Source organism: Netta rufina (genome assembly GCF_964035555.1).
Source record: "Netta rufina genome assembly, chromosome: Z".
NCBI classification, from domain to species: domain Eukaryota; kingdom Metazoa; phylum Chordata; class Aves; order Anseriformes; family Anatidae; genus Netta; species Netta rufina.
The window spans coordinates 38,241,974-38,257,251 of NC_140126.1; the positions used below are offsets into that span (position 1 = coordinate 38,241,974).

Here is a 15,278-nt window from a genome sequence, read left to right on the forward strand (position 1 = left end):
CGGGCTGCTGTTTTCTTGTATATTTCCACTGTTTAATACTTAGAGTATTTGTGTCTACCTCTGTCTTCCTCCAGACCCTCAGCACCTGCACTTTCCTGCTCATGTTGTCTCCGTCTCCAGTCACAGAGTTTCACTTTGCATTTACATTCCACATCAAGAGATTACCCTCCTTTCTCCCACCAGCATGGTGGCATTTAATTCACCTCAGTATACCAGCATTTGCTTCTGAAAGCAAGACTTTCAGATCCCTTCAGATCTGTATGCTTCACTCGCTCTTTGCTTTTCTCTTCTACACTAAATCAGTCCATCTTACAGCCCTACATCATCCAACGTAGTTCCCCCACCCCAACATCATTCCCCGTTCTACTTATGTTGCACGGCCATGCTTTGCTTCTTCCTTACTCAATTTCCCTGCATTTGATTTCATCTCATGTGCAAACTCACCCAGAGGAGTTTCTCAACTGTTTGGGCCAATCGATTCTGTTCCTTCCATCCAACTCCTTCCTCCAACACATCAGAATTCTTTCCAGAGAAGCTGAAGTTCACATCACATTTTTTTCCTCAGCCTGTTGGCTGTTCACCTACTCTTAACTCCCCTATCTTACTTCAAGTGGAAATTCAAAGACAATAGAAGGTATGCTCATCCCTTCAGTTTGTCTTCTTAAGCTTTCTTATGAACTCATAGAAAAAAATAGCATCTGTGAATACTATCTATGAACATGAAAGCAATTCTGCCTACATGTTTTAATTGTGAAATGTTTTTAATTACTGACTAAAGGAAGCAATCCTTTCCTCTGGGATCAGGTAACCTACCCTTCTGTGCCAATGACTTTTATACATATTAACACTCCCCTGCTTCAACCAGCTTCAAAAGCACACTCATCCATAACCCCCATTTCATCTTTTTGGCAGCCCTTCCATATTCTCTTTATTAAAGCTCACTGAGCACATTTTCTGCACATTTTCCTTGCTTTGAACTGTACTCCTCCAACATTTTGACCTGATTTTAGTCTTTTCCATTCCACTAAAACTACTCCTTCTGAAACACTGTTTAACAGAACTGTTTGGATACCAATTCTATCTCCTCTGCTTCTATCTACCTGAATCTTCCTGCACATTCATCCTCCATTGACTTTCCTGACCTTCTATTAATTGTTCCCACCTAAAAAAGTCCTTCTAAATCTTACCAGTCCCTGCTGTACCTCTCTGCTGCAACGTAGGCCAACATACAACTCTCCATTAACACATACAAACCATATCCCCAACATTTATTCGTTATACGAGGGGCGTCAACTCATCATTGAATATATAACCATACACGTGGTCTCATCTTTGGCTGGAAGCTTAGACATTGAATCTAGATAGGAGAGCCACCTAAACATCTTGCAGATTCTTTTGGAATTAAGATCTAAGGTGCTGCTTTTTCTACGCACCCACACAGGAAACTTTGCAAGATAACAGATCTTGCCTACAAGTGAATTACACCTAAGTAATATATGCAATTTTCCGCTCTTCAGAATGATGAAGTATTTTCATCTTCAGAAAATTGTCTGGTTAAGATACCATCCTCCTCCATATTGACAAATCAGTGTTCTCCATCCCACCACCAGTTTGGAGGGGGAGTCTAATATTAAATAAATGTGGTTTTGACTGTGATATTAACTCACATTTCACGAACCTTCTCCCAGGTTTTCTGTTTCCAGTAGGACAAACGATCAGTACACATTCAGAACACTTTCTTATTTTTCCTCAAAACTTAGTGATGTTTGAAAAAACAATCTGACCATTGCTTGAGGACTGGCATTTTCAGAATAGCAGTTGTCATGCTGACAAACAATATCTCCACTTGCCACCTATTTTAAACTTATTTTACAAATCTTAAGCTTTTATATTCTAACAGCACCTAAACATGACAGAATAACATGTAATTAAGGTTTCTATGTATTATAAAGAAAGAAGAATACGAAGAATAACCCAGGCAGTTTCCAGACAATTGAACTATTACTACTGGAGTTTAATAATTCAGACTTGGGGCTACCTGGTTTATGTTAAAAGTGAGGACACCATGTCTTGTGCTCACAAGATCTCATTTTATTTAATTTCTAAGAACTAGGCAGTTTCCCCTCCCCTTGGCACATAATTCATATCACGGCCAAGGAGGATCTGAAGTAATGCTACAGCTGCTTAGCTCTTCCATTGCACTAAGTTCTGCATTCATTTCTGCTCTAGTCTGTATTTCTATTTTTTAATGAAACATACAGCCTAGTTATTTATAGGCTTTCTAAGGATTAACTACACACTCATAAGAATAAACCCTCAAGAGGTTAACCTCATCCTCTTAAGCTTCACACACTACAATCCCAGAGATAGCTGGCAACCACAGCCAGGAGAGAAAAAATAATCCCACATCTTGCTAATCCTTTAGCCAATCACCTCATGCAACAGTGGAGAGGCCTCACGGAAGCCTACAACTCAATCTATCTCAAGAGTACTGTCAATCCAAAAGATATGTTTTACAGGAGCATTAGCAACTTATCTGAAATGTCAAAATAAGGCATACATGATGGTACACTGAAACAATGTATCTAAAACTCAATGCTAAAAAATATTCCAGCTTTCTGCTTATAGTTCTTATTTCAGATATTTGCATATTCTACTTTTAAATCTGCCTACTTTGTTAATTCTGAAGTAAACAAACTAATATCCATTGTTTACATCTAAATAGATTGGTCAATTGTAACTGTGCCTTATCATTCTCAGCAGGAAGTTTTCCAGGCTGACCATGTCTGGAAAATAAAAATCCCTTCAAGTTAAACCATGATTATCTAATTCATTATTTCATACTATGATTTGGATTCTCCCTTAACCCCAAACATGGACACTGCCTACAGCTACAACAGTGTGATAGAGTTAACAGGTACCGTTTTAAGTCAAAGTTTTTTGTTTGATTATTCAACTACCTAGTAAATCTTCTAGTTCTTTCAACTAGAATACAATAAATTATTAAATAATGCAATTTCAAGAAAAAAAAAAAATGAAGTCATGCAGTTTGTTTAGCTGTTTCTACCCAATGGCTGGAAAGTAAAGCCTTCAAGAACACGCAGGAAAAGTATATGGCCAGAGGTACAACCATTAAGAGCCTAATATCATCCACAGAAGTTTTAATCGGTGTAGCACTCATAAGCTCACTGAGACCACGTACACTTCTCACCTTTTTTTTAACGTGTCAATTTTTTTTTTTTTTCTTTGGGCATGCTTAACCAACTCCAAAATATGTCTTGAGTTTCTAGGTAAATTCTCCAGAAAATTTTATAGTTCCATGAAGATGTAAGATGTACTCAAGTCTCTCCTCTAACCAACAGGTTTCTACTTTTTCAAAAGGAAAAAGACTGAAGTATAAAATTATGATGGCTCAAGAAGAAAAAATTAAAAAAAAAATAAAAATTCAAAATAAAATGTTCCCATTAATTAAAAGTTTTGTTTCCTTCCAGAATTTACATGTGGCCCAGCAGCAAGAAGAATTGTGTTTTGCTCTAACTCAGGAAGACAATTGGGAAACTTTTGAATCATCTAGTGCCAGGAAACAACAGCTATTAAAGACAGAAAGGAAAGATGGAAAAAAAAAGTCAAAGACCAACAAAAATGAAGATTTAGTAAAGAGAAACTATTTAAGTGGATATCAGCTAGAAAAATTAAACATTCCTTCTATGCTCAAAATTTACTGTACACTAACATCCTCAGTAGTATGATGCCAGTGAGTACTCGATTTTCTACTGTTATAGACTGCTCCATCCTATTTGCATTCTGAAAGAAGTTTCATGATCTTTCATGCTCATAATAGATGTCTAAACCGTTAAATTACTATTTCTTTTCTTATCTTGAAAGACACTGCACTTAAACAGCATGGCCCTTCCATTGTTCTTTACACTAAGTCGAATCCCTGAACAATACTGACAGCTGCTATCAAACTGGGCCATGCTTACTTCCAGTGCAGCTGCCGCTCTTTGGAACAGACAGGCTTCTGATGTCTCCTCCCCTCTGGGGAAAGGGCTTGACACACTGCATGCTCAGTGAGGGGGAGCAAAGGTCCACTGAATTGTCAACCCAATTTTATGCTATTCAGATTTTCCAGGATGCGCACAGTCCCTTTCAAACAAAATCAAGCATATGTCAAGTGCATGAAACTTATTGTGCAGCACAAGATAATTATTGACCATGTAAGATTGGAAAAGATCACTGTGACATATATCTAATTTTAGTAAAATGCATATACATGCATTGACATGGTCAAAGAACTTTTGTGCCTAGTATGTTTGTTTCCTCACTCGTAGTTTTGGATTCATACAGCATTGCTCAGAAGTCTTTCAGAAGATGCAGGAAAGTATTTACTCTGGGTCAATCTTTGGCTATTTGAAAGTGAAAAAGCTGAAGGTTCTACTCCTACTTCCAAAAAAGTGCTCCCCACAGAAAGTGTTAATTGCATGCGGTATTTGTTGATCCCAGTTGCTTTTAAAAGACTATTTTGTGAAGACTTAAAAAGAAGTAAAAGATGTGCTTGAGATAGTGCTATGTAGCCAAACCAAATCTCACTATTTTAAATTCAGCAAGATTGTTTTTAAATATATTTTTAACACATATTTCCATATACCGCATAAAATATTCTTTAAAACTAGTTCATTATAAAGAGATTTCCATTTTCATCCTAAGAACTCTTTTCCAAATAAATGTAAGAAAGTACAGTTCTCTAATCTTTGCTAATCAAATATCACAAATGTACATGTGCTGTTTGAATACCTGATTTGATCTTTGAAATAAAGTAATTCATTGCACAAGTAAAGCATAGAGGAGATTGTGACAAATACAGATGTAATTGTGTGGGTTTTTTAAATGTGATTTTAAGCAAATCAACTAAGCAACAGTCAAAATTTGATATGAAGGGGAAAAAAACAGCTCAGATTTGAAGTGGGGGGGTTTGTTTATGCAAAGCTAATCTGTCAAGTGTAATAAAGCAGCTTGAATAAAATTTAAGCTGAAAATCCACTGAAGCTCCCCATTTCAGGGAGGAAAAGCTATTAAGAGGAAATGAAGGTCACCCTCCCAGTTTATTTCACCTAATTGACTGCCAATAGCTTACCACAGGCAAAATGACTGCAGATCTGCAATTGAGAAACTGATGAAAGGAGAGTTTTCAAGCTGAGGCTCATTCTTTTAATCCTCCCTCACTCTTATTTTTTTTTTCCATCTCCAGTTGGGATGTAATTTTAAGCACAGATGGATTAACTGGTTCCATTGTCTGCAGACGTCATTGGACTATGGCACTGTTAATCCGTACAGCAGCATGTCTAATTATCATTACAAAGTGTCTGAGGGAACTATAAAGACCAGCAGGGCATCTTCTCACAAGCAATTAACATAAATTGATAAATGAGTAATTTGAATCTGCTCAAGGCGCTCACATATGAATAAAATCAGAACGGACGGCTTCTTGTTTCGGCTACTTCTTTCACTTAGTCTGGAAGGGCAGAAAACATGAGAAATATTCTAGACTTAGTGGCGGGGGAAATGAACTCATGCAGTGGAAGGAATGCATGGTTCAGAAAGTTCATTAATACAAAACAAATGACTTGTGATTGACAACCAGTCACAAGCAAGTAGTATTAACTTATTTCAGCATATTTAGAAGCACAAACTTGGTGAAAGGCTATTACAGCACTGTGTCAGACAATTAATACTACTTCAAAAGCAAGTGAAGTTTCTTTTCAGTAGCTTGCTAATTTAAAATTCATGAAAGATTCACAAGAGAAAGAAAGAAGAATGAATACTTGAACAGGCTCTAAGGATTCAAGTGTCACAGAAAGCGTGAGGTAAAGGTAACTACTACATACAATACCTAAAAATAAACAAGCAACTGTCCTAATCACTGTATTTCTTGGAGGAAAAGTTTTGTTACGCACAGCATTGCTGCACAAAGTGATATTCTGACAAAGCAAACTATTAACTTTACCCTTGCTAAAATCTGTGCAAAGCAAATCAAACACACTTGAACAACATTGGGCATCGAAACAGTGTTAGCTATCAAAACATTAAGCTTATTTTAAAACAGCAAAGCAATAAGATATGAAAGCAAGTTATACACACTGTAGGAGGTAGACCTGGAAGGCCACGTACCCCGATGATGGCATTCAGTTCAGCCATGGTCACTTGTTTGGCACGTTCTACAGCTTGGGCCACTTGCTGCTGATGCTATTAAAAGAAGAAGGGGTTTGGAGAAGAATTTGTGCTAGGGTATTGACTGCAACAAATCAGATCAGGATCATTAACACCTGAATAACTGGTTTCTCTGCAGAAGCCCAGGTTGCCTATTGCAAGACACACCTTATGAAGGCAAAAATGTAACAGTGTCCCATTTCGCACCCTTTCAAAGGTAACTGAGAGCCCTAAAGGCTGTCAAGCCCACCTCTTCTCCTCCCCCCCCCCCCGATGTCACTTCAAAATTAATTTTCTGACATATGGATAATCAGTTTATAATTGAGCTGGCAGGACAATAATGTCAACCTCACACTAGTGTGAATTTCAGCATTTATACACTCTGTCCACACAGCAAAACCTACAAAAGTTTTATACAGGAAGAATAAATGCTACACTGAACCCAGCAAGAATTACAAACACTCTTTGTAAACTGTAGTTTGAAGAGGCATATTTTAAATAACAGGCTTCAAAATTTAACAGTAGCTGCCTACAGCATACTACAATCAGTCATTCAGGCTAGATGCAGGTCTGTAACCTTAAACAACATCTTGCATCTGAGCTAACTACTCACTTTTTAGCCTGAAATTTGTATCAAATCATGTAGACGAGATGAGCATACTTATTTCACTTATGTCATTTATTTGATATCAAATAAATAATCACCGTGATTAGAAATGAAGGCATTTTGTCGCATTGACAATATTTTTACAGACTGCCCCTCTGCTTTGGGAATGAATAAAGCTAAGCCATTGTCACTAGTTTGAACTCAGATTTGTTAGACCAAATTAGCAGGGGGTTTGCAAACTTCAACTATAACAGATGTTCCTTACACTTGTGCATTATGATAAAATTAACATCTTAAAACTAGCTAATTTGCAAACAGAAAAGAAACATAATTGCACTTTAACAGCTGAACAGTTTTACTTACTTCCTGAGACAAAAATGGGATGACTTGTGCACAAATTGTGTTCAATCTCTTGGCGATTTCTGTCTGTAGAGGAAAAGTATTATTATTAAAAATGTATTTTCTGCTTGTTCCCGTATATCAACTATTTTGCAGGATCATATTAAGTTCACACTGGAGAAAATAAAGAAATCCATGTCCTCATACTACTGCAAATATAAATAGTTAATATTTAAGCCCAAATGAGGACAGAGATTTAGTCAGCTACTCTAGGACATCTGCCATGTCTAAAGCACCTAATCTGTATACACATTTAGGAACAAATCTGGTCCTCATACCTAGCTCATTAACAAGTAAAGTATTTTTGAAATCCACTAAGTCCAAGATAAAGCCTTTTAAAAGGTAGATTTATTATTATACAAATTATCAAGCAGAATAACATGAGGGTGACAGGCACAGAGGAAAATGTTTCTTTCATGATCAATTTTATCTGCCAATTACAAGGCAGTTTTGCTTACAGAAAGAAACCAACAGGAGTATAAATGAAATACCAAAACAGAAGTGAAGCAGAACAGAGAGGAAAAAATAAAGACTTCTAAAGCATCCATAACAAGCGTGAACTGAAATAACACAGATAGGAAGAAAAAGAAGCCAATCAGAAAATGCAATAGTAGTCAGTAACAACAAATTAGTACAACTATGAGTAGCAAGAAAACAAACCAGCAGAGGGACAATCCTTCAATAACAGCAACACAGAAAGCAGCAGCACAAATTGTTTAAGGCCCACTTTCCATCAGCTTTGTATATACTTGTTTTTGCTTGGTTTGTGGTTTATTTTATTTTTTTGAATCTCTCACATTTGCTTCATGAACCCAGACCTGGACGCAAGATGGTGGAACACAGGACCCTTCCTCTGCCATTACTCAGCCTTACTTGTGATGCTTTTCAGACCATATGCCAACCATTCAGATCTCCTACTATAACTATCCCTCAAGTCTTAAACGAGCTTTGTGCTTTTGAAGTCTCAACTCCCACAAACAGGTAAAAAGGTACTTGCACAATTTCTACAGTTTTCCTTGAAAACATCTCCCACAGTCACTAGAGCACAGTTGCGCAAAACGAAAACTAATGTCCAAATGTGTATGCAGCCTATATGCAAGAGGCTCTGAATAACTCTTACTAGTCACTATCACTAAGCCATATGCATATTTCTTCTTGTTTGGTTTTAGGACATGGCAGGGGTGTCCACTTTTAAGAACTGTTGGGCCTTCCATGAAACGATTTCCCAAAAGCTGAACAAAGAAACTCTCTCAGAGAAGACAGATAAATACTGCTAACTCATCTGCTGAGCCTTTCCCCAAGCCTTCCATCATCCCAGATTTCTTAGGAAGACACTGAGATATGCTGATGTTTACACATCAGTCAAACAGTAATTTGGAAACAAAAGCCCCACACTGTTTTTGTGTCTCAGGAGACACATGACTTGGGGTCTGAATATGGCCAACAAGCTTTAACACCTCTTTCTCCACCTCTGGGAGAAATAGAAAATACTTGACAGCACTGAGTTTTGTAAAACACTGATGTAAACTGCGGTCCTAACTGACCAAAGTCAGTGGGGCATGTCCACACTTCAGTTTCATGGACACAAGGGTCTTCCAAACACTTTGGGAGTGGTTTCTTCTTAGGGCTAAGAGGTTAATTCCTACAGGCAGGGGCAATGATGCAACTTCTGCTTTGCAGCAAACCTTCCCCCCTCTGCAACAACATGAATATTCTTCTTTTCTCAACAGAAACATCTACCTTCTCACACAGTATCAAACACTAAGCAGTTTTTGACTGTTTCTGTTTTGTTTGGAACATGACCACAAACTATCCATCATTCTGTAGATGACCTGGTACATAAGCTACCAGCAAAAACAATACAAGGAAGTCTGCATGACTAAACTTTTGACAGATATGTTGGTATTTCAACTATCTGTTAACTTAATGAAAAAAGCACACATATATTTGGGAGAATTTGAGTACTAAAGGGCATTTTTCCACATGCCTTACTTTCTGGAAGCAAATACTATATATATCAGCTATGAGAAGGCTGTTATGTAGCAACCTGACTGGGATGAGATGTTTAGCTCCCAACAAATTAACTGCCCTTGACCAACAGGATTACTTTTGTTTTCACGGTAAAAACATGGATGAATCATAGCCAAGTGATAAGCAGGTGGGGAGTGGGAGAATAAAGTAGATCAGGATGCACTGATTTGCTTTCTCCTGAAAAGCTGTTTTAGTGTGCATTACCTACACATGAGTCCCCCTATTGTGCAATCCTGCGAGAATTATCCTTATTATAGCTGTGAAAAAAGTCTGTTTTGAGTAGAGTCTACAAAGCATGCAAGCATCCACATTGTGGAGTTTTCCCACAGAGGTCCCAGGTATCTGACTTTCACGGTGGCAGCATAAATAGAGAATAGCACACTGTAACACAAGAGAATATAATGTGCTGGTTACCAGTCCCAAGACAAGTCAATTAGATCTTTTCTAATTATACATGTAAACAGCATCCTAATATTCATACACAGTTGCGGATAAGCTTAAATGTACAAATCATAAACAAGCATTTATTCTGAGATTTCTTGCTACTGTTACGAGTGCTAAGTAACAGGCATTTATATTGGAAGAAAATTAAAAACACTATTCCACAACTCGTAACCGAAGTCTTCACTTTTAAAAGGCAGTTTAGCTACTGGTACTCTTTCCCACACACAACTTAAAAAGGTACTTAAAATTATTTATTCAGTAGCAGATCTCAAACATCTGTTTGTTGTCTTCCAACAATTAGTAAAAAGTATTCTCCATCATAAATATGTCCAAAAAAAAATATCTTTGTTCTCCAGTGAGTTCCCGAACCTAAGCATTAACACACAATTCACTTAGTCTTCTATATCAGGAATTGCAAGAGATTGTTTTCAGCATTGAGAAAAAGGAAATCTCATAAATTTAAATACAAATCTAACTGTTCAAAATGCAATGAGCTTTCACCTTTTCAGACAGAATATCTTTGAATAGGTGCACATAAATATTGTATATATGTATAGATATATATACTGATCTCCAGAAGCAAGAACTTTTTTGAAGGAGTCTAGGACAGTTTGGTTAATCAAGACTAAACATCTGTAATTGGTAAGCATTGGAGCAAGCTGTATTTTCCAGATTTTGGGCTCCTATTTGATAGCCTTAAGAATACTTATTGGCCTTGCAACATAAAAATATTTTCAGTGTCCTTGCAACATAACACAGCTATTATCTAAGTGGTGATCTTGAGACATGTAGGGCAGTCAGAAGAATGAGTAAACAGAAAAAATTTTGCAGAAAACTGCTTCAAGCAGAGACACGCAATTAGTCATGCTTATATTCTCTGGCTCCTTGGTAAAGCAGACTGTAGAAGCCTGCATCTCTCATGAAAGCCCTCCTAGCTCTATGGCAGCTCTTAGCAGAGCATCTGAAGAGCCCTTAATTGTTTGTGTTCTTAATGCAGAGCCTCTTGAATACATTCATTTTTAATAGAGGGCTTGAGTGTAGGGCCTATCAAAGAATGACAAATCTAAAGCTTTCACTGGTTCTTGTTGTTGCAATGATTGTCTTTTGATTTATTTGCAAATGACAAGCTTGTCAGACCCCTGACTGAAGTGCCACCCTCCTTTCTGAAGTATCATTAAAAATTAACATGAAGGAATTCATCCCCATTTGGTAAAATTAAGTTGAGCCAACATTTTTTTTTTGTCTTCACTCATCTAATTTTTTGTCTTAATTCCATATAATTAAGGACTTTAATGTTTTGACCCAACCACTGCCAAACTCAAGTGATTGTACTTAAATTTGTCTCTTGATAAATTGAATTCTTAACATAATGACATATAACTAAGCAGCAAGACTAGTTACTAAGTATAATATTCACTTAAGTCACTTTACTAAGCAGTTAAGAAAGCACTTACGTGTACAATTTTAACTTTTTTTCTGCTTCATTGTTAAAAATACATTGTTTTCCTGTACAGTAGTCTATTCCAGATCATTTTACATTTTGACAGGCTGTACTTTACAAAGCACCATGTAAGACCTCATACTTAAATAAACAAGATTTCTTAAGCAACTGTAGGTATTTGCACTGTAGAAGAAGCAGGTATAATGTAAGTATCAAACTCTACCTGGATTTCTCAACACAGTTAACACGTGTTATCAGTAATAATGAAAGCCCTTGCCTAAGGGAGCCAGCATTCTCACTTTTTAGTGAAAAAATGCAGCTTTCCCTTGAGGAGAATTAATCACCCTTCAGTCTCAGAGTTTTCACCAACAGTTTTGGTTTTGCTCCAATCAGCAAATTACCTTACTTGAATCTTACAAAACATTATTGTGATGATCAGCTGTATTATGACAACTGCTGAATTAGTAGCACTGACACTCCACAAAGCTGTCAAGGCCTATCTTTACCAAACAACGCAGAAGCATCTCTTGTATGCTAAAAAACTTGTATTTTCCTGGGAAGAGCACTTCCTATATTACAAAGTTAGACCAATATTTGAAAGCGCTCTATCACTATTTCTTAAGGACAAGTTTCTGTACTTTCATTAATTTTCTTTCTTTATATTTTTAAAAAACTTACTTCAGTTGCTTCAACATAATTTTGAAAGTCATATTTGTCATTAGACTTGGAAGATGACAGCTTACGTCATCTTCACGCATGGAGCAATGTGATTAAGAGGAACATAAGAAAAGACAAAGTTTTGATGATACAAAAAAAAGTATTTTCTAATCCACTCCTCTCAATACTTAAATAAATAAATAAACAAACCAGCTTTTAATGCACAGAAAAGAATATACTGTCAAAACACATTCACAAAAGCTTTAAAAGATAATTCTGAAGTATTATGCCTCCACTTACACTTTCAACATGTAGAAAGCCAAGTACAACATAGAATTCGTTCTGGAAAAAGGAAATGGACTTCCTGCAATTTATACCATGTAACACAGTAATCCACTAGGGAGTAAAGGTCAATGTTGCACTTTTGGTCATTACCGAATCATTTGAGATGATCTGTGGTGGGGATGAGGAGAAAATCGAAGGCTGTGAGAATGCTGCAAATGGCTTGACCTCAGACCAATTTTCATCTCCATCTGTCTAACAGACATGTGGATAAAAGCACTCTTTATAGGACATGCTTGACCATTTTTAATCCCTGTTGCAAGCCAGAAATCAGTTGAAAACCACATTTACAAAGTCCTTGGGTAAGAAACTGCATGTGTATAATTTAGTCTTGAGCTAAAGCTTAGCATCCATTCTGTATTTTCATTTTTCTAGCAATGGACTTAAATGGTGTAGCCTTTACTCTTTTTGTGAGTGAGATTTTCAAAGTCAACAGAAATCACACCTATTCACAGAGCATATACAAGAAAAAAAAAAAAAAAAGAAACATAAAAGCAAAGTGCTTAGCTCTCTAAATGCTGTTATAGATCTTTACTACAGGAAGATTCAAGCACTTCCAAAAATATGTTGCAAACAATTTGGGGGTGGGGAGGATGTTGGAGGTATAATTAAATCTCAAAACTTAAATATTCAAAAGCCTCAAATGATTAAGGCTAGCATTCTATGAACTTTGCTGTTCATGAGTTATTGAATCCACATTGAGCACTGAGATATTAATGCCCTTTTATTTAAAACTAATACACTACAATCTGTTTTGGCAATGGCTGCAAGAGGAAAAAAAAAATAAAGGCAACATGCCATTTAAAAGTTTAGGCCCCCATAGTATATCAATGTCAAACAACAGCGTGTCAAGCTAAGATTCAATTCAGGTAAGTGCCACTGCCAAATTTTCTTGTTCCCAGACGTGCTTTAAGATTATTTTATTGCTTAAAATTTAATTTGTTCCAACTCGCGTCTCCATGACAACATTGGCTAACCCTGCAAATCATTTGGGTAATTGGATATCTTATCTTTCTATTGCTCTCAAATCGAATGATTCTGCTAGAACTGCAGCAGCCAATCAAATTTACTGGCCTCCTGAGTAATAGACCAGGAGAAGTAGCCACATTCATCTCCCCTTTACAGCCGTATTAACCACCATGCGACAAACTGTGGAAGTTGGCCTTCAAACTGTATTTTAAATTATAAACACTGTCATTACTAACATTCACACCAATAGGAGGGGGTGGGAAGGTTTATTCTCAACAGATATTTGAAATTCAATCTGACAAGCAGCAATGGGTAGTGCTCATTTCAGCGACAGGAACAATCTCTGTATTTTGGGGATAGGCTGTCAGTTTAAAATGACATATTAACGAATACAGTTTTGCCTCTGCCCCACGTTTGTACTACTCATTTTAATCGCAAGGTCAGCCACCCACGAGATGATGATGTTAAAATCCCAGAAGACTGGCATGAAAAATCTTTAGCAATGAAAAAAAAACAAAAAAAAACACCACCATATTGCAAGTGGGAGTAGGGAGAGGAAGAACCAACAGAAATATTAACAGAATAAAAGCTCAAATTGACAAAGCGACAGAATGCTAGAAAAATTCTAAATGAAATTACTGGTTTATAATTCAGTACCTAAACTACATTTATCTGAAGCCTCTTAGATGTCAGTATAAATTACAGAAAGGTCACATTAATTTAAACTTAAGCTACATTTGATGCACAAGTCAGCAGCTACACTTACCAAACATCTACTACAGGTTTGGACTCTGTTCAACTGTAAAGTGCAGTGACTGGATATATTTCAGATGTCTAATTTCAATCCATTCTATAATAGAGAGAGCCACTACGCAGCTCTCAATGAACCACTGTAAACAACTGCCCATCCCATTTGCAGCTGTAAATCCTGTTGAACCCAAGCCAACTGGCAACAACGAAGCTGTTGTCAGGATGTTAAAGTGCTCCTCTCACACATCTTCACTATGTCAAGACTCTTCTCAAACTTGGCTAAAAGGGGCCATTATCACATTTCTCCTTTAATCTAACTTTAGCCCATCTTGCTCAAGTACTCAAATTACAAGAGGTACGTTCATCCAAATTTTAGTTCCACAGTTTTGTTTCCATGACTAAGCCAACCTTCAATACACATAATGTTTAAATCTCCGAAGCCAGCACAGAGCTTTATTTTTACTTCCCAGTTGTTTTCCAGCTAACACCATTCCCATTTATTTAGATTTCATGAGATGTTGAGCAAGTCAGAGGCTGACTCCTATCCAAAAGAGAAGGTCTCGCCACCTTCATTTCCACAAGCACACATCCCTCACTTTCTTTCAAAGCAGTGCTAGAGTCATTTGGATTTGTCCAACATCTTAAATCACTCGTCAAGCAGAAAACGTTACTAAAGGAGGTGGGAGAAGTACCAGCTTAGCAGACCAATAGATCAGTGAGTTAAGTGAGCAGGTAGCAGAGTAGCCCAAGGAAGTACCAGAAGAACCCATCTGAAAGAAGTGGGGGTTTGGGCAGCAGTGAACTATTGGATGAGCTCCTCTCATTCCACAGTACTGCACTCTAATGCACCATGCTTGTAGTGTTCTTCTAGAGGAAACGCGCTCTCTGTAATTATCCAACATGCACTGCAGAGAAGGACTTAGGAGTTCTGATGGATGAAAAGCTCATCAAAAGTGTCCTGGTTTCAGTTAGAACAGAATTAATTTTCTTCCTAGTAGCTGGTGGAATGCTGTGTTTTGGCTTAGGATGAGAAGAGTGCTGATAACACCCCAATGTTTTAATTGTTGCAGAGCAGTGCTTATACCAAGCCAAGGACGTTTCAGCTTCTCACTCCGTCCTGCCAGCGGGCAGGCAGGGGGTGCAGCAAGAGCTGGGAGGGGACAGACCCAGGACAGGTGACCCAAACTAGCCAAAGGGGTATTCCATACCATCTGACGTCATGCTAAACAATATATAGGGGTGGCTAGCTGGGGGGAGGGGGCCGGACTGCTCGGGGTTAGGCTGGGCATCGGTCAGCGGGTGGTGAGCAATTGCATTGTGCATCACTTGTTTGTACACATTATTAGTAGTAGTACTATTATCACCATTGTATTATTATTATTATTTTATTATTATTATTATTATTTTATTATATTATTTTATTATATTATT

At 37.3% G+C, this 15,278-nt stretch overlaps 1 protein-coding gene across 2 annotated transcripts in view; it reads right to left on the bottom strand.

The window, feature by feature from the left end:
* The window catches only part of LOC311221014 (transducin-like enhancer protein 1), a 76,288-nt gene that overhangs the window by 45,960 nt on the left and 15,050 nt on the right, over positions 1 to 15,278 (bottom strand). The window contains exons 5-6 of one of the 2 annotated variants that reach the window (XM_084304735.1): positions 7,178 to 7,240; positions 6,169 to 6,243 (exon numbers count right to left, since the gene is read on the bottom strand). In XM_084304735.1, the coding sequence (XP_084160861.1) occupies positions 6,169 to 6,243; positions 7,178 to 7,240 (138 nt within the window). Of the gene's footprint in view, positions 1 to 6,138; positions 6,244 to 7,177; positions 7,241 to 15,278 lie in introns of both variants that reach the window. The other variant, XM_084304734.1, reaches the window with a different exon arrangement.